The sequence below is a fragment of the Dermacentor variabilis genome, chromosome 3, assembly GCF_050947875.1.
Source record: "Dermacentor variabilis isolate Ectoservices chromosome 3, ASM5094787v1, whole genome shotgun sequence".
Taxonomy (NCBI): Eukaryota; Metazoa; Arthropoda; class Arachnida; order Ixodida; family Ixodidae; genus Dermacentor; species Dermacentor variabilis.
In genome coordinates this window covers 66,600,672-66,619,828 of record NC_134570.1, presented here as the reverse complement: position 1 = coordinate 66,619,828, position 19,157 = coordinate 66,600,672, and the positions used below count along the sequence as shown (strand labels likewise).

At 49.9% G+C, this 19,157-nt stretch overlaps 1 protein-coding gene across 1 annotated transcript in view; it reads right to left on the bottom strand.

Moving 5' to 3' along the window:
* LOC142575782 (transducin beta-like protein 2) overlaps positions 1-19,157 on the bottom strand; it is a 295,737-nt gene that overhangs the window by 33,532 nt on the left and 243,048 nt on the right. The window contains exons 6-7 of the mRNA XM_075685420.1: positions 9,360-9,495; positions 5,550-5,599 (exon numbers count right to left, since the gene is read on the bottom strand). Of these exons, the coding sequence (XP_075541535.1) occupies positions 5,550-5,599; positions 9,360-9,495 (186 nt within the window). The remainder of the gene's footprint in view (positions 1-5,549; positions 5,600-9,359; positions 9,496-19,157) is intronic.

Genomic DNA, 19,157 nt, shown 5'->3' with positions numbered 1-19,157 from the left:
TTCGCGTCGTCGTGCAAGCGAGGGCAAAACAGACAGTATTTGTCCTTGTTTTTTATTAGCCAAAATAAGGCACATACAGTGTTAGATACGGGACCTTTTCCTGAGCCTCCTTCGAGTTCACCAGACCACATCGAATCGCGTCACACCTAATTAAGGAGCGCAGAAGCACATCTACCACGTTCCCGAGGCGTGGCACGTGCAGGCAAGTTGGCGTCCCCCACCTCGTGCGCCGCATGTGGAGCTATTGTCCCGCTGCTTGACTCTTCCTGAAAGTGAAAGGAGAGCCTGCCACGGTTCCAGGTAACCTGGGTCCCGAGCAACGATGCTTTGCGGCTCTGAAAGGTCGCTCGAGGACAACCCGTCTCCCCTATCCGCCTATTGTGACGGCGCTTGCAAGACGCGAGGCAACGACGGCCGTAATGCACCGTGAAGCCCTGGGAGCAATCCCCCTCGTCCGCCTTTGTGACGGTAGTTGCAGACCGGGAAGGCAATACCGCAGACAAATAATCCCTCGGACAATTGGAGCCCAAGGAGTGACCCTCTGAGCCGAATGTGACGCACACTCGCACGGGCACCTACCATTGGCCGAAAATGATGACACCTGAGCGGGCTCGCCGATTGGCCGAACGTGACGTGACTTCGAGACACCGAAGGGGCTAAAAGCCAGAGACCGGGAGCAGCTAGGGAGCATTCCTTCATTCATCTCTTTCGAGCTTCTTGCCACGGGCCGCAGCGTCCGAGTTGCTGCTGGCCCGTAATGACTTTATGACTGTTAATTTCTTTGTACTCTCACTGTAAATAATGTAAACAAACCTCCAGTTTTCATCTCAAAGTCCTCCTCAAACTCGGCCAACTCTCGCACCCAACGGCAAGGTCCAAAAATCTGGGGTACAGCAACAGGGATTGTCTTCCAGATCCAACAACTGGTGGCAGCAGTGGGATCGTCCGACAACTCCTACAACTGGTAACAGCGGTGGGATCGTCCGACAAATCTTACAACAGCAAATTACAAGTATGCGTACTATATATTCTACGTACCTTACACTATTTTTCCACATAGACCCCACACCGGTTCAGACATTGTTGTCCCATAGCAGCACTAAATTTGAGATGCCCCTGCAATAGAATTCGTCCGGCTCACTGTGGAACCACCATCGGACTGCTGTCTTGGCTTCATCGTTGCACGTGAATCGCTGTCCCCTGCCAGGAACTCCTTCAGCGGACCGAAAACGTGGAAATCACTACGAGCGAGGTTCGGACTGTATGGTGGGTGGTCCAGACCCTACAAGTGAAATGACCGGAGCTTGTGGGTCGTTCTGATTGCCACATGTGGCCTCGTACGCCGTGGGCGTGGGAAGCACAACAGCCATCTGCATCTGTCGTGCCGCGGCATAAATATATAGTGGAATTAGCTACCGCAGGAAATTGCTAATTGTTGCACTGAAGCATCGTTCAGAGCATTACTGTTGAATTTATACCGGCGTGAAACTTTCTCTTGCGTTATTTTTGTTTGATCCGTTATGGATTTTATCCGAGCATATGTAACCATGCGTAGTCCCCCCTGCAATAATGCCTTCTGGCTCTGCAGGTACCTGGAATAAATAAATAAATAAATAAATAAATAAATAAATAAATAAATAAATAAATCGCAACTTCTTTCTTCGTTACCCGTTAAATATCGCGGTTGTTCGAGGGAACTGAAAGCCTTTTGAGACTTCTGTATGCAAACATAAAGAGGGCATGCACCAAGAGTCGCTAAAAGTGTTTTATTCTTGTCTGTTAATGAGGACGGAGGGTTCAAATTACTTTTTCTATCAATCAGGTTCCGCTCAATGTCTCCCTCACTGGTTCGTTCACTCACCTTACTGAGCAGGGTGGTGCTTCGTCGATCGGTGTTAGCAGGCCTACACGGACTATTGTATATACTACCAGACTACGAGTAAAGTTCTGGCGTAAATTTCTCTGGGATGCAGAACGCGCCAGAGAGAAATACTGTGGCGACAACTACAAACTCGCACTTTTCTTACCCCGCGCACTTTACACTTATTCTTTCTCGCCACATACCCGACACCCATGTGTCGCTTTTGCCCTATCCCCATAGCAGATCTCTCCCATATCATGCGGCAATGCCCCATCAAAACTCCCCCCCCCCCCCGCACGCTCAAACCACCAATTAGTAGCGAGGAGCTGCGGGAGACTGCCCTGCGCAGCTCCGGTCCCACCCTACAGGACCGAGTCCTGAGGTGGGCTGAGGAGGTAGCGGAGGCCTACCACGACTGGTAGACGGACTTCTAGCCACATAATGTGGTGATGGACGCCTGCTGGGACTGGAGTACTTAGACCTCCCTCTCTCCCCTCCGGCCCCTCCCCTTTCTTAAAAGGGGAATAAAGTTCATTCGTTCATTCATTCTGGGATGCACAAAAGACTCGATACACAATTCTCTCCGTCATTCTCTTTCTCTCGCTTCACTTCGGACGCCGTGCACGTGAGATGCCCATAGAAAGAAAGAAAGAAAGAAAGAAAGAAAGAAAGAAAGAAAGAAAGAAAGAAAGAAAGAAAGAAAGAAAGAAAGAAAGGAAGAAGTGAATTCTGGGGTTTGACGTGCGAAAACCACAATTTGATTATGAGGCACGCCGTAGCGGGGAACATCGGATTAATTTTGACCACGAGGGAATCTTTAACGTGACCCCAATGCACGGGACACGGGCGTTCGTGCAAAAAAAGAGAGAAAGAGAGAAAGAAAGAGAGAAGGAAAGAAAGAAAGAGAATATAAGAAAAGGAACAGTGCTCGCATCTATTTGGGCCACGAGATCCGGCACTGCTGCGTTGAGAGTCGGTCGCCGAGCCAACGCATACACTCTTCATACGAAGAGTGCATGCCGTGCGAGCGCCGAGGCTCGCACGGACAGAATTCTTACGGTGATTGTCCGTACTATGCGTACAAACCATTCGCTGATTTTTCCCGCTCGTAAGCATGGGCGGATACCAGAGCAGGCCTGCTGATTGTTGTGGTCGGCAAAGTTTCCTCGTTTTTCGGTGTCTGGTAACCCTCCCCCCTTGCCCTCACACCATCACCCCACCGCTCAGAAGGAGGAAAAGCAGAACGAAGAGGTACACCCGACGATCATCAATTCACATACACATAGCTCCACCACACCGTCACAGGCGAAGCGCATCGGCGCGTACCACACACGTTACGCGTTCGTGCATCGCTCTACCTAACCTGCAGTCGCGAACGGACGACGCAGAAAGCGAGTCTTAGAGAGAAGAAGTAAAGCAAGGGCAAAAGAACTAGTTGCAACTAAGATTCTACGAGGACAGAGAGTAAGAAAAAAAAGGAGCAGCCATGTCGTTGTCCTCGACGATGAGCGGTCAAGCGCGTCTCTTGACTTCTCATCCCAGCCTTCACGCTTCTTATCGGTTTTCCTTATTGCTTTCTTGTTTCTCCTGCCCGCCGTCAACGACGAGAAAGCGTAATTATACTGCTGGAGGTGGTCTCCCCTGTATACCGTAGAGCCGAGCCGACGTGTAGCCGTTTTGAGGCTCGCGAGTTATGTGCGCGGGGACTGCACCCCCCACACCCCCACCTGCTCCCCCGTTGATCCTACTTCGTTATCCTCTCCCCTGTCAGATCAACGATCCTGCCTGCGGAGTTGCTTGGCCCAGAAGCTAAAAAATACATATTTAATTCTCCCTCTCCCGCTCTCTACCTCTCTCTCTCTCTCTCCGCGACGATGAACTGCGAATATGGCGCAATGCAGGCGAACGGTCGAGCGCGATTAATGTATAGCGCATAGCCGAGGCATGCACGTCGAGCCAACGCTGCCACGTATATACGTACGCCTAATAGAGAAGCTGCAGACCAGCTTCATCCCACTATGCGCATGTCGACAAAAGCGAACGCAAGTAGTACGCGATGTTGCAGAGTCAGTGGACCGTAGAGTTTACTGTATATATGTTGCGGGAGCACACACAGCCTCTGGTCGGCATGCATCACGATGCCATCCGCGATCGGCACGTGGATATATGGCTCTGCGGCATGGTGGAGTTCTGCGATTTTGAGTCCGTCCGTCCGTCCGCCCGCCCGCCCGCCCGCCCGCTACGCCACGCCACCGTCGTCATACTGTCGAAGTCACCTCATTGTCCTCGTACCTTTGTCATGCCATAGTCATCACTGCGTCGTCGTCATTACATCCTTGTGATGCCGTCGTGGTCGCTGTGTTGTCATTCTGACTACATCAACCGATTATTACCATGCCGTCATAGTCACACAGTCGTCGCTATACCATTGTCGTTATGCCATCGTCATCACGCTGTCGTCTTACTATCGTCATCGCTTCTGAAACATCATCCCATCGTGGCCATGTCGTCGCCGTCATACCAGCTTCATCGTTCTGTACGACGTCATTTCTTCTTCCCCTTTATATCGTAACCAAGCTGTCCTCCTTCAATCGGGATTATGCAGCCGTTGTTATGGCATCGTCGTCAGGCAGTTGTCATCATGCATCCGTTGTCATACTTTCATCGCCAAGTCGTCGCGGTCTTTCCACTGTCGTTGTTTCAGCTTCGTCATCCGGTTGTCGTCAGTCGTCGCCGTCACGCCCTCGCTCTCATACAGTCTTCCCAACACAGTCGTCATGACATCGTCGTCGTGCACTCGTTGTCGGCCCACTGCCATCACGCTATCTTAGACAAGCTGTCGTCTTTACACCACCGTCATAATTTCGGAATGGTCATCTCGTTGTCGTCATACCGCCGTCGTCGTGCCGCCTTCGTCGTTGCATTTAAGTTATTCCTTTTTTGTGTCAATTCATCGTCGTTACTGCGTCGTCGTCAAACAGCCGTCGTCGTGGCGTCATGCTCATATCAAACATTAGTGTTTGTCAAGCATTCATTGCCAAACATTCGTCTTCGTTGTGGTTGCTTCATTTGAACTTCCTCATCTGACTTCTCGTCATGTCCTCGTGACCACATCATCGTGCCGTCATCGTCGTACTGCCGTCTTCGTTTCATCGACATCATTCCTCCTTCATCACTGCCTCGTCTTCATACAGTCGTCGTCGTGACCTCATGATCATGATCTACCTGGGCAAGCCTGCCTCGTAGCAAATGGGCCGATAAACGTATATGTTCTTTAGTAAGGTCTGCCACTACATTACTTCAATGCTAATCGCATAACCTCTGACAATCATCGTGAGATGGGTCCTCCTGGATCATTTTTTTTTATTTCCACTGCTAGAGCGATCCCCCTTTGCCTGCCAGATACAAACGGCATATGTATACATATGTCGTCGTCATAATCGGCGACTGTGCTGCTGTGGGACCGGCACAAGCGGGAAATAAACCGAGAAATGACGCTCTTAATCTTGACTGTGCTCGACGTGCGGGGACGAGAAGTAAAGGAAGAAAAAGAAATACCGACCCAATTGACATCTTTCCTCAAATAGAAACTTGACAACACACAATAACAACACACTATAACACCGATATCAACGCTATATACGCTATATAAAGAGAGAAGGCAAGGAAATGCGTCAGTTGCACTTACTGTTGCAATCCCAGAGCTTCCACGTTCCGTCACGGGATACAGATGCCATTCTGCAAAGATTGAGAAAAGGCGGTCAAAAAAAAAAAGGCAGATTTAAAATGCTGGTTTTAAATAAACAAAGGCCGGTATAACTTTGTCGTGATAAAGTTAGAAACTGTAAACAGCGAAAGCATCGCAGAAAAACGGATCGATCTCGAGTTTCGTTTTTCGTCATTTATTTTCCGTGGACTCACGGCAGTTGGTGCGGCACATTGTCATGCTTACATACAACATATATTACATACCAAGAACACGCAAAGGTATCTGGAAATACAATAGGCTTGGGAGTCCCAAGCTCCTCTCTGCAAAAGGGCGATTGTAAGCACAACAATCAGTTTAATCAGTTTAGGAAGGCATCACATGCACGGAGAAAAATGAATATAGTAGAAGGGACAGCATTCGGCTATTTTAAGCTCAATGCCAGCCACAGCGGTCCAACTGATGCGCTTTCTATACTGCTGTTTATATGAATAAATAGGTTAATCAATTAAATAATTATGCGCTGTTGTTGAACTGACAGCTCTCAGGATTTCCGACAAATGCGACCGCATTTCGATGAGAACGGATTGCTGGAACGCACGCACACCGATGTCACACGGCTCACACTTCTCAGAGGAACGTCGGCGAAGCTGTTGCAGAGGTCGTCTTCCGGGTTAATTTTCAATCAGCACGTTGTCCGGCCATGTGAAGTGAATTCTAAAGCTCTGGCAAAGTCTTGACACTACGAGTAGATTTTTGGCGCGCTCCGCTGTCTTCGCGCGGGTGGTCGCATAGAGCTTACGCTTATACGCCTCCGCTCACGCCTCAATCACGCCTGACGCGTCTGCGTGTATTAGAGCACCGGCCACGCTAAAGCTTTCTATCATTTCGCTCCACGTTAAGCACCTGTGTGGTGCTCAACGTGTGTGTGTGTGTGTGTGTGTGTGGTTCTATCATTTCGCTCCACATAACACCTATGTGGTGTTATTTCTCCATTACTCTCGCGAGTATATATTCACCCACGACTAGTTAGAGTTTAGCGAGCCGCCAGGCCTCGGCAGCCTCAAGTGTAGCGCTCGCTATAGCTCGGCCTCCGAAATAGTACCGAGCGCCACACCAAAAAAGAGGAACTAAAAAAAAAAAAGAATCATGCAGATCCCGCATACTATGGTGGTCAGATGTGAGTAAAGCTTCGATGAGCCGGATAGAGAGCACGGCGCATCACGATAGAAGACGCACGGCAGATTTCGGCGATGAACGTATCCCGTATAACGGTCGTCAGCCACGGTGGCGGTAACTTTGATTCAGGGAAAGGCACGTGTTTTCTCAGAGATCACTTTCGGTGATACTATCGCCTTCGCTATAGGTTTCGCGCGGCTCGGCAAAGGACAGGTCGAAATCGAGGGTCAAAAGCGTTCAGACACTGGACGAAGGTGGCGAGCATGGCACAGCACCATAATCGCGCTGTCAGCCGTGCACGCGGGTGAGTCCCGGTGCCGAGTCACGCGCGAAACCTCGCGAAAGTGATGGCTCACCGATGACAGCAGCTTCCACTCGGCGCGACAGCGGATGGAACGCCAAATCACGAGGAGGTCGGGCAAAGACCGCTTCGGATTCAAGTAAGACGACGAAACGGTTAATAAGGCACACAATAGGATTGACAGCATCGAGGCGACACGATAATATACGTTTGTCTTTTCGTCATTTCATTATGTACGCCGCGACGGAGTGCAACGCCTAATTCACCCTGGGGTCACGGTGATTTAATTGAGTCCAGAAAAATTATCGCTTCGGCATGCGGAAACGTAGTGATAAGCAAGCGACGCGAATAATGCTTGGCTGCCGCTTTATAGCATATCAGCGGCTAGAACGTTAGCAGGAAGCTGTAACAGTTGGCCGAAGGGAGAGAGAGAGAGAGAGAGAGAGAGAGAGAGAGAGAGAGAGAGAGAGAGAGAGAGAGAGAGAGAGAGAGAGAGAGAGAGAGAGAGAGAGAGAGAGAGAGAGCTTTCGGTTCACAGGAATCATTTTCCCAACAAGAGCCACCGCGATATCGAGGTGACCTTATGGGGGGGGGGGTTGTAAATGTGGGAATTCCGCCCTCCGTAATGCGAACAAATAGATCCGATAAGACGAACACGGAGCTAAAGCCACACTCGAAAAAATGCTTACTTTGATATGAGGCTCTGTTGCGTGCGCATTGCGGGATAACACGTCGCTCACGTGCAACACATAGCGATAAGGGGGCGAATTAACTGCCGCGCCAACAACCACACAGAGCAACTGAGGCGAGAACACGGCGCACGTTCTCATTAATTTATCTTTTATTTTTTCAGTTTAACTCGGTCATTCGAGCTCGGCACAGCCTTAAATTTGTTGAGGCGGACGCCTGTACCCGACTTATTTCTCTCCTTCCGTTGTATCTTAAGTAGCCAACAGATATCGGGTCTCGGTTATATAGTGGCACTGATAACGTACTCTGCGTTTTGCTTCATCTACAGTTTCCTTTCTTGCGGTATATTTTTACCTTTATCGAGACCACGCGCCTTGGTATCATTTCCGCCAGTCCTTAGCATCTTATCCCACAACTTCTTAAAATTTCTCTCTCTCTCGTTTCCTGCGGTCTTCAATCACCTCGCGATAGCTCGGTGCTGCTACAGGCAATAAATGCAAGGCACGCCGTATTTCCTTTGCAGCTAATTTTATAGAAGCGTAAAATTAATTACAAATGGGACAATTCGATTTGCGTTAACCTTCAAGTTCCTGGTGAAAAGAAAAAGGGCATAAACGTTGAGGAACATTAAGACAGCTTGGCAACGCGGTGGGAGCAGAACATACAGAATCCGCACTGCGAGTGCGGTGACTGCCTCCGTCCTTCTTTCTTCGAATATTTATGCACATGCATTTATAAATATATAGGCCCGGGCGTGTTAGCCATGCGCATCACACTGCATTGGCGGCGAGCGCGGGACACCGAACAAACCGCAGTCGTGACGCACAGGCAACCAGCCGGCAAAAAAGAAAAAAAAAAGAAAACTTTCGTCCGCTGCTCTATCTTAAGGCATCGAGGACGCCTGAGTCGAGACCCTCGCTTGCAACCGATGAGAGAATAACCAGACTAGCCCAGAGGAATCGGCTTCTTTTTGTAACAACCATGCGAAGCCAGCAGAAAGCCGAGTTTAGCTTATTGTCCGCGTGTTTATTGAAATTTCCGGGTTTACGGGTACACCGGAGATGATGATAATGATGACGACGATATTTATATGAACCCATGACCGTTGCATCAGGCAAGCAAGTTCGACTTGCCCTATCCAAAGAAAACTAAAGAAATATGTGCACAGCATTATCGATTCACTGAGTCTACGGTGCTGTCACTGTTAGGGGAAACACTTGAGCACGGTCGAATTTTCCCCTGTGGCAAGTGTACGATTCCCTGGCTTCGCAGCGGATAACTTGCGGTTGGTGGCGCTGGCAGCTTTCTGTACACACTTGTGCAGCGCGTTCACGTAGATTTAGCAGACACTTCCAGAGTAACAGCCGCAAATTAGTGTTCTTCCTTGAACAGCAGGCCGCACTGTACACATGTTCCCACTCGCCGTTCGACTATCACACACACTCGCATGCAGGTAAAAGAGAAGCAGCGGCACCTTGCGGTGGTTTGCACAAACACCCACACGGAGACGCTATCTAATGAAGCCACGTCCCTAGGTGTACGGACAACGATAATGAAGTCGCGGAATATGGGTCCCAGTTTGGTCAGGAGCCAAGTATCTTTGAGACGGCGGGTGCTTATACCTGGAGGAGTCGTTGGAGAAGGCGAAGCAGAAGACGCCCGACGTGTGACCCTTGAGCTCGAAGGCCCTCTTGACCTCCTTGAAGTCGCCGGTCTTGGTGAAGCACACCTCCCACACCTTCACGTCGGGGGTGAAGCCTGCGCGACAGAAAGAAGACGTCCGGCCAACACGTTAGCGGGCGCGAATGTGAAGGTATACAAGCAGCGGGTAGATAGATGCAACACATACCAGCATGCGCAAGCAACAGAACGAGGCTGTTGTAATCCCGGCGCTGTTGACTCGCGTACATCGGAAATTATCCCGCAGCGGCGTCTGACAGACATCGCACACACAGGCACATTGTGTCGGACGGAGATTCAGCCGAATTACGAGATTTTGCGGCGCTCGCAACGGGAGGCAGTAAAACTGATGGCGACATTAAACAGCGCCAGCGCTCGAGTCACGTGTTCCTTGTGTCTTCATCACTCCTTTTTATGCCTTTCGCGTTCCTCATTGCAGTGTCATCATTACGTCATCATTCTTCGAATTATTATTATTATTATTATTATTATTATTATTATTATTATTATTATTATTATTATTATTATTATTATTATTATTATTATTATTATTATTATTGTTGTTGTTGTTGTTGTTGTTGTTGTTGTTGTTGTTGTTGTTGTTGTTGCTTCGCAGTAATGGAGAGGCTGGGAACTGTTGCGCATGTTGTTTGCTAAGACCACTAGAACTGTACAGAAGTTTCAGCGCTACTACTCGAACGTCGTCTCTCCAGAAACATCAAAAACTTCATATATATGACGGGTCAGCTGGAAGCGGTATCGGAGTATATATAGCTGCGTCGGGCGCACACGACGCTGAGCCGCTCTACAAAAGGCGCCCAACTCAACGCGGGAACTTCGCGACTCACCGAGAGCCAAGAAGGGCCCTTTTCATTTGTTCGACTCTGCCTCTGGCCACGACCTTAATTATGCGCTCTGTCACAATTGTTTACAGGGAGGACGGGACGCGTCACGAAAACAGCCGAGCTCAACAAGTGAGGCGCGCCGCCTCCATAACGAGCAATAACGTCGATTAGTCACGCTGCTATATATGCGAGCACGCAAGCAAAGAACCGTCCGCGCTACGCGAGTCAACGACACCGAAGCTGTGCCTTGGCTGCGCTCGCCCCGACAAGGGTCACGTCTTTAAGCGCTCGCTCTCGTGTGTGTATGTGCACCGCTTGCAGAGCAGTGCCGACGACGTGCAGGGACTCGGCGCTGATGCACATGGCAAACAAAGCAGTGTTTACGAACTGCGCGCTCGTGGCTTTCTAAAACCGTCGATGCGCCGTCCGCGGAAGAAACCACCGACTGGATGAGCGAATAAATTTGACCGGGTGTGTGACATAGTAGATCTGCAGAAACCCGCAAGGTGGAGAGGAGTAATTAATAAAGGAAGAATGAGACGCCCACCCCGTCGTAGCAATTGCTACAAAGGAAACCCATGCCGATTCCTCGAACGATAACCCTCGAAGTTGAAGAACAAAACAAACCAGGACGAATTTTTCTTCAACTGCGAGGCTTTTCTTTCGAGAAATCCGTATGGGTTTCCTTTGTAGCAATTGCTACGACGGGGTGGACGTCTCAGTTTCCCTTTATTAATTTATTGGGTGTAGCGTTTGCAACACTATGTAGGGCTTAGGGATGCCGTTATCGTGAGAATTTTCCGTGTAGCCTATACCGTCTCGAGTTCTTAAACATGCATCGGAATCGGACGACACGAGCGATTTCGCATTTCGCTCCTTCCGTAACGAGCGCTTCGCACAGCCGGGTGTTTTGAAACTGCAACATCGAGCGCAGCAAATGAACATCGTAGCCGCACCACGAGCCGACGCTGCGAAAAAATTGAAAAAGAAAGAAAAAGCCGGTAGGGGGGGGGGGGGGGTCTGCGTTACGCATATTAGAGGTCCCCTAGTGAAACCTCAGTAGCATGTGGCGTGTTCAGCTACAAGGTCGCGGGAGTCCCCGCAGGAGTGGCTGCATTCCGATAAGGTGGGTAAAGGGGCGGGGTGGGGGGGGGGGGGGGGGAGAAGGGGCATAGACTTTCTCACTATATTACCTAGAAGAAAACCTGGCGCTGCTGAGCTGTGGTATGCATGGGAATGCCGGTATATTGTGACTTCGGATCGGCATCGTTCTCGGAGATCCAGGCAAGCACCGTTCCGCCTGTCACAATGAATAATTTTCTACTAAAACAGCACGTAAAAAGCTTTTTTAGCTTTATTATTACATAAAAATATGTTTTGTTTAACTATGAGAACTTTTTGTTTCATGTACAACTATATGAAAAGTAAAAAGTGTCAGCGGACCGCTAAAGTTGGAGGACCGACGGCAAGATTCGTGCTTGCTTTGGAACAGTTTGTCGTCTGTTCTAGCTTTTCTTCGCTTGGTTATGCACTGTAGGTGAGTAAACTTCACTGGAAGATGTAATATGCGTGAATGGAAACATTTTATGAAGATTTTACTTTAAGAACGCGTTATTTGTGTAGCCATATCCACGTTTTAGACGAAGCCTCTTGCAACACCAGCCAACACAAGCCTCGCAGACACATATACCGTCATTCCCATGACGGCACAGCGCTCCTTGGGAAATTCCCATAGACGGTGGCGCCGGATTTCCCTCTAGGTGTTATAGTGAGAAACTCTATAAAGGGGGGGGGGGGGGGTGAGTGAAGGTGACAGCTGTCTTCTATTGGGTTTTAATGTATGCAAACCCTTAGAAGGTCAGAAATAATCAGTAGCTTTCCACATCTCTTAGCTCCTGCGCGCTGCCTAGAGGCGTCAAGCCCCGGCCATCAATCACCTTACGAAACGTTCATATAGGCAACGGAGGGGACTGCGTGCGTCAGAGAGATAAAGCTGGAGACAACCCACAGAGCAGCGCGTCATTACCAGCACCAATTGCTCCTGTTGTTTAATAACATTATGGACAAATGGAGAGGTAGGTTGCCTCAGAGCCAGTCATCCCATCGGCACAGTTAAGAGATCAACGCTATACTACTTAACACATAACACACACACACACACACGTTGGAGACCGTAAACCATAATACGCTTACATACAAAAAAAAAAAGAAAGAGAAATCGAAGCAAGGAAATAAAGTCCCAACTTTATAAACTGTGCCAAAGACTCTGAAATGACGCAGGACAACGACAAGGTAAACGGAAGAGCGAGCGAGCGAGCGAGAGAGAGAGAGAAGTAAAAACGAAAGCTTTAACCTACAAAGTTCTTTAAAGTTACAGCCAGTTACAGGCCGCAAAAAAAGATGTCCGAGTGCCATAAATAGCTCCGCAAAAAGAGAGAGAGCGAGTAAGCCAGCGTCTGCGCAAAACGTATCGGCGCACTGACGCATCCGCGACGTATATACACAGCGAACGTGGAAACGGGTTAGCCGCACACTTTCGGCGGCTCAAGCCGCAAAGCGGCGACAGATGTTGCAAAGGTATACATCAACAGTTCGCCGAGTGTGTCACGCGGCTTTGCTTTGCTGCTTTCTGTGCACTGTCGGAGTGACGTCACAGAATCGTCCGCTCGGCGAATAACGAGAAGCAAAATTACAGGATCGGCCGCGTGGATCGCGCGGCGCTTTCAACGACGAGACGTGACCTGTGTTCGCGACGCACTGCGTGTGGCTCTTCCAGGCGTTGTTATTACAGGGACGCGCAAATCGTGAACAGCATCGAGCAAACGAGACGCAGTTTTTCGAGAACGCAAGAAAATGAGAGAGAACGATGCAGGAGAAGAGAAGGAGATTCTTGAATATGGGAAGGAAAGGTTGGGGTAAAGTGCAGCGCAGTAACTGTCTCTCAGCAGAGGACACCTCAACCGCGCTGCACAGGGGGTAGGGAATGAAAGTAGGGGGAGAGAAAGAAAAAAAACTGCAAAAGCCAAGGGGCTGCGAGGGAAGGAGTCGTTTCAATTAGATACGCGTATGCATGCGCACTCAGGCTCGCTTAAAGTATTCCTTGTTTTTTTATTATTTGCGCAGTCCATACCCGGAACCGAGAGCACTTCAGCAGTGCTGGTTCCATAAAAAGACCGGCTCGTCGTCACCGGATAATCGCTGGAGCGTTCGGAGTGCGGCAGGTTACAAGCGCGCATGCTGTCGCTGCGGCACAGGCTTCGTCGAAAGCTCCGTGCCAATTCTTGAAAAAGAGCTCCATGCAGATTGGATTCTCAATTACTTGGCCACCGTGTCGCCTATTTGCATTTGCTGATAGCAGATTATTATTATTATTATTATTATTATTATTATTATTATTATTATTATTATTATTATTATTATTATTATTATTATCACATTATTATTTCTATTTCAGGCGCACTTGGATGGATCAGTCATAGGGTGACTCGGCTCTGGCCCTTACGGCGCGTCATATCCCAATCAACTACAACCGAAAAGCCGGCGTTTAATGCTTTTTTTATGGCTCTCGTAATGGCTTCCGCCGCAAGAAGCCAGCAAAAGCATAGTCTTCAAGATCTCCAACTTTTCATCCAGAGGGCGCCACCACTGCGGCGCAGATTTGCACACAGAACGTGCAATCGCGGCGATATATATCCTTTAATTCAAAGAAAAACACAAGAGCTATACTAACTCAATCTCAACCGGTCAAAATTACCCCACAGAAATTCTGTTGTCCTCAATTTGGTCACATAGGGGCATACATAAATAAGAATGTTCAGTTCCATCAGTAAGTTACGCCGATGTTAATAGGTGGTGCCCAAATCCAGCACCGAGTGAGTAAGCGCTCAGCGACCTCTTCCTCGGAGTAACAGAAACAGATCTCGAAGGCAATACTATTGCGGACTGTTCGCGACGGAAGCCATTGCAAAGCCGGAAACACGCCATAGCCGCCATGTCTTGAACGTCACCATAAGGAAAGATAACAGGCCATGACGTTGATGGCGTCTACTTAATTTTCCCTCAATAATAAAAAAAAGTAAGCGTAGACTGCGTTCCGGTGGACCGTTAGAGTTACAGAATGGGTGCCAAGAGAAGGGAAGCGCAGTCGAGGACGGCAGAAAAGTAGGTGAGGTGATGAAATCAGGAAACTTGCAGGCGCAAGTTGGAATCGCTTGGCGCAGGACAGGGGTAATTGGCGATCGCAGGGAGAGGCCTTCCTCCTGCAGTGGACATAAAATAGGTTGATGATGATGATTATGATGATGGTGATGACACTGCGTTCTACAGGGAGCGAACAGTCAACACAGCAAGTTTCAAAAACATTTTCTGCACCGAAACGGCCCGAATAAGAGCATATAGTTTCAAACCTGTGATGGGGCCACACTAACGTGTACCGGCTGCGAGGATCCGACGTGATATGCGAGAGATAACGTTGGCCTTAATTCGCTCCGCCAGTAATCAGCCGTCTCCTGCCAAATCACTGAAACTGATTTTATTACGATAGCAATTATACGGACACTCCATGCGCATTTCTGCCGTCGCCGTGATGTTCTGTATAAAGTGCAAGGGAGATAATATCATCGCCGCGCGCCGTATGCTGCATGTGCGAGTGAAAGTGTGCGAGGGTCAGCCATGGCAGCTCAATCTCGTAGTGCCACATTTTGAAGAATGCCGCCTCCTCCTCGCGCGCTCTGGCCGAGGCGCGTCGCTATAGGCCTAATAGCATCACGTGGGCCCTCGCGCCGTGCATCAGCGCCATTTTTGCTCCAGAAGGGTCTACGGAGTGGCGAGGAGCGCATGTTGGCGCCGTTGCTACGCTTGAGCAGTGTAGGCGGCGCCACGGTCGAGGAGGGAGCGTGAAAGAGAGGAGAAACGAGGACGAGTGAAGGCGGAGGAGGAGAGTGTCGATACTTTACGAAGTTTAAGGGGTTTCAGCGCGCGCAAGGGAGGAAAGGGGAGAGGAAGCGCGCTGGCATACGTCGCGCGCCGCATCGGGGGGAGGGAGTGGTGGGGCGTTCTACTTAATGGGACACTAAAGACAAATACTAAGCCGGCGTGGACCGTTTAAATACCATTCAGGAAACCTCGCAACGCTTGTTTCGTGACAATACTTAGTTTACGAGAAAACTGCATCTGAAGGGCCCGCATACCTTTTTCGAAATTCAAATCTCCCGCCACCATACCGGGAAGAGTAGTAACGTTGCAAACGACATCACCACCCTATGCTGCCGTCGGTGACTACAACAGCGCCCAACAGACGGAGGTGAATTCAGACAGAGCGGTGGATTAGCCGCTGCAGCTGCTTTTTTGGTCAAGTGGCGTAGACCGTTCGGGCATCCCGCGACATCACATGGAAATTGAACTCTCTGTTACTTGCAGTTTGTGCGAGTTTCGCGAGCCAGCAAAACCAGCACAGCACTAAGCGATAACGAAACAAGTGAAACGCGAAAGCGTGGGCGGCGCGGTGTCGAGCGAAAACGAAACCTCTCGACCGCCCGCCTTGTTGTTAAGGGTAATTTCAATCAGTCCTTTTTTCTAAAAATAAAACAGAATGGGACAAGTAGCATTTTATTTCGTCTTATAATACAGCACAATGGTGTTTTTTTTTTTTTTTGCAACGAGTGGTTGAGTACTAGGGACAGAATTTCACTGAGGAGTGCTTTCGTCGTCGGTGAAGTACTTGAATGTCCCGGGGGAGTCTCTAATCATGTCCTGCCTTTACCTCAGTTTCTCGATTATGAAGGCTCTGCTCGCGATAATATTGACACCTTAGTGTTTCTCGAGCACTCATCTATCACTTTGGCTTGACTTAATATTTGCCTATAGTGTCCCTCTAAAGCCCCTTTAGTTCTACTCCGGCGGTTGCTAGCTGCTTATGGCGCGGTCGCGCGGGCCTTATCTTGAAAGCGATCTGCGATTGGGACAGAGTCTAGGTTTGCCGGAGACTCACAGCTGCGTGCGCGCTGTGCTCTCGCCGCTTAGTTCGCGTGGAAGCGAGAGGCAGCACGAAGGTCAATTCGCTCGCTGCTGCTGCCGCTCTTGCTCAAGCCAGCGTTCTGACGGCGGTTGTCCGCGCTCATCGAGTGTGAGGCGTTTATGTTTTCCTTTGCGCGCGTGACACCGTGCTGGTTAACTTAGTTAGTAAATGAATGTTTACGAGTTTATACAACCGGTAAAGCTACTATCCTTAATTCGTACAGCTGTCTACTAATTTGCTAATCGCGATCGATGCTTCGCCTTTCGGACGAAACCACTGGTTCTTTTTTTTAAAGAACATTTCTTCAGCACGAGGCTCATCTATAGCGTTGCCCTCTTAGTGCCTCTGATGAAACTAACTGACAACGCTGCATACGCGTCATGACTTCTGGGCCAAGTTGACCAAACTTCGACAAGAAATTCACGAACTCTCGTTGGAGCTGTCGCATATGCGTAATACGTCTTCTTGCGTCCATTGCCGTGCGCATCTAGTCGGGGCACCGTCCTTCGAAGTCGAATATGACAACGCCGCATGCAGATGAACAGTGAAAGGTCCATTGTCTTCAAAGAACCAGAAGCACGCTCACAACACTCGCAGCGACACTTTGACGACAATGTGTAGCGCGCCGAGACATTCCCGTATACCGGCGGCAATGCGTCAGAGCCAAATGACGCGCGTAAATATGTAAGCGGCATTTCTTGTAGTGCGTCAACTGCACTTTTGTTATGCGAATCTCGGCGGGGTTCCTAGCAGCTACGTGGAAAGCACGCGAACGTCAGCAGGGTCACATTTGCCCGCTTCCAGCATTAAAAAAAAGAATGATCACATCTCCAGCACGTGGGCAGTGTTAATTGCTGCACCCGCCTTACTTTATCATGAAGAACAACGTTCACTTGCAACGCGATTAATGTGGATGTCTTGCACAAGCGTTTCAGCCCAACAACAACTCCATCTGTGATATCTTGAGAGATTGGCAGTATGCATAAAAAAGAAATAATAATAATAATAATAATAATAATAACAATAATAATAATAATAATAATAATAGTGCCAGCAAAAAAATATGCGTGGCTCTGCTATCGCAAGCACCAGAGACCAGTGGAGCTGAGGGAAGGCCAGTAATGTAGCGCTAAACCGCACACAAGAAACACGAGCACCAGCAACGCGTCCCTACGGCTGCCGTCAAAGGCGTCTGCTAAGGGGTCCGCGATTCGCGTGGCCAAAGCCGTAGTATGGTGTACTGGCATAGCCGTAGTGGACGCCGCGGTTGTCTCCACTCTGTACGGAGCGGCGGTCGAGGAGGACATCGAGGCACCCTACCAGCCGCCGTAGAAGAACGCCCCTCCTCGCTCGCCTGACCAACACCCTCTAGAGAAGTTAAGGCCTTCTGGCAACACCTCCTAGACTAGAAGGCCTGAGTGCTTGGCGAGTGAGGTCACGGAGAAGAGGCCGGCGGCGCGCTTGGGGATACGGGTTGAATGAATACGGGTTTGGAACTGCACACAACAATACCCCGACACTAACCCCACAACCCTCTCGTCGAGATGGCACGCTGCCCTGCGTAGCTCCAACCTCGACGACCAACTCTGGGCGACCCAGCAGGCCTGCGAGGCGGCGAAGAGGCAACATCTCGACGCCCCCACGTGGGAGGCCTAGGTCCAGCCACCACGTCTTGCTGGTTTCAATAAAGTTTATTCAGTCAGTCAGGAACACTCTCTGTTCTCTGCGAGCCATCTGCTCAACTATCTGGCTCAACACCTGCTCTGGTTAACGTAGCCCATAAGGGCGCGATCCCTTAATTCTCCTCTTCTCGGCCTCTTCTCCGTGACGTCACTCGCCGAGCGCTTAGGCCTTCTTTTGTCTAGGTGGCACGCCGCCGGCCTTTCTCTCTCGCAGCTCCGCGAACCTGCGGGCGCAATGAGAAACCTAGCGAGGTTCTAACAGCTAAAATGCATATGTTGGAAGTCGCCTAGGCTTCGCCTTTAAGAGTGGAATGCGACCGCATTCGAAGATCTCTGACAGCTTCTCACGCTTCCCGGCAACTGCAGCCTTAAGTAGGAGACACACGGTACGATTCGGCGTCCGATCCGACGTGCGGCGCCGCATGCTCCGGCATGCGGCATACGACGATTCGGGGCACACGGTGCGTGCATCCGAAAGATTGAGCGGCGCGTAAGCTCCGCCCAGATCCAGCCCCCAAGCTCGACTTCATAGCCACGTCGAGACATGCAATATAAACAACTCTGCGCAACACTGCTTCGCTTTACACGAACACTATCAATAAAATCATGCCCCTGCAAGTGACAGAACACTTCACGACGGCGCGTTGTCCACTGACGACTCCGCTAACAGCCAGCGATAGGGCCGGTAGGCCTAGCTAGGCAGACGGCGCTTACGATCCCACCCAAGCTCGTCGAAGAGCGCTTGTGTTTGTCAAAACAATTAACATTGTACACTTAGGTTGCCCGTAATTAAATACAATTGGTTTACTCGACGCAGTCGCTGCGAAGGGCAAACGTGCAAGCGAAGCGAGCAGCGTCGCTCAGAGGGTCGGTGTGGGATTTCTGCCCGCGAAATGCTCTCGCGTCGCGGCTCCCGATCTCGCCAGTAGCTTAGTGCTAGTGTACTAGGTGCTGCTTTGCATAACAGGCACACGTTCGAGATAATTTCACTGAACTGGTAACTATTTCTTGTCGGAAACAAACTGCAGCAGGCAAGGAAAAAAAACACTGCGATAAACCGGCCAGCCAGCGCCGCCTCCCTGGAGGGAACGTCGGAGAACGTCACATGCCAACCGCGCTGTCATTGGCTGTGGCCAGACGACGGTGCGGTTACCGGTCGCGTCGGACGATGAAAATCTGCCCGGTTTGCCGCACGCC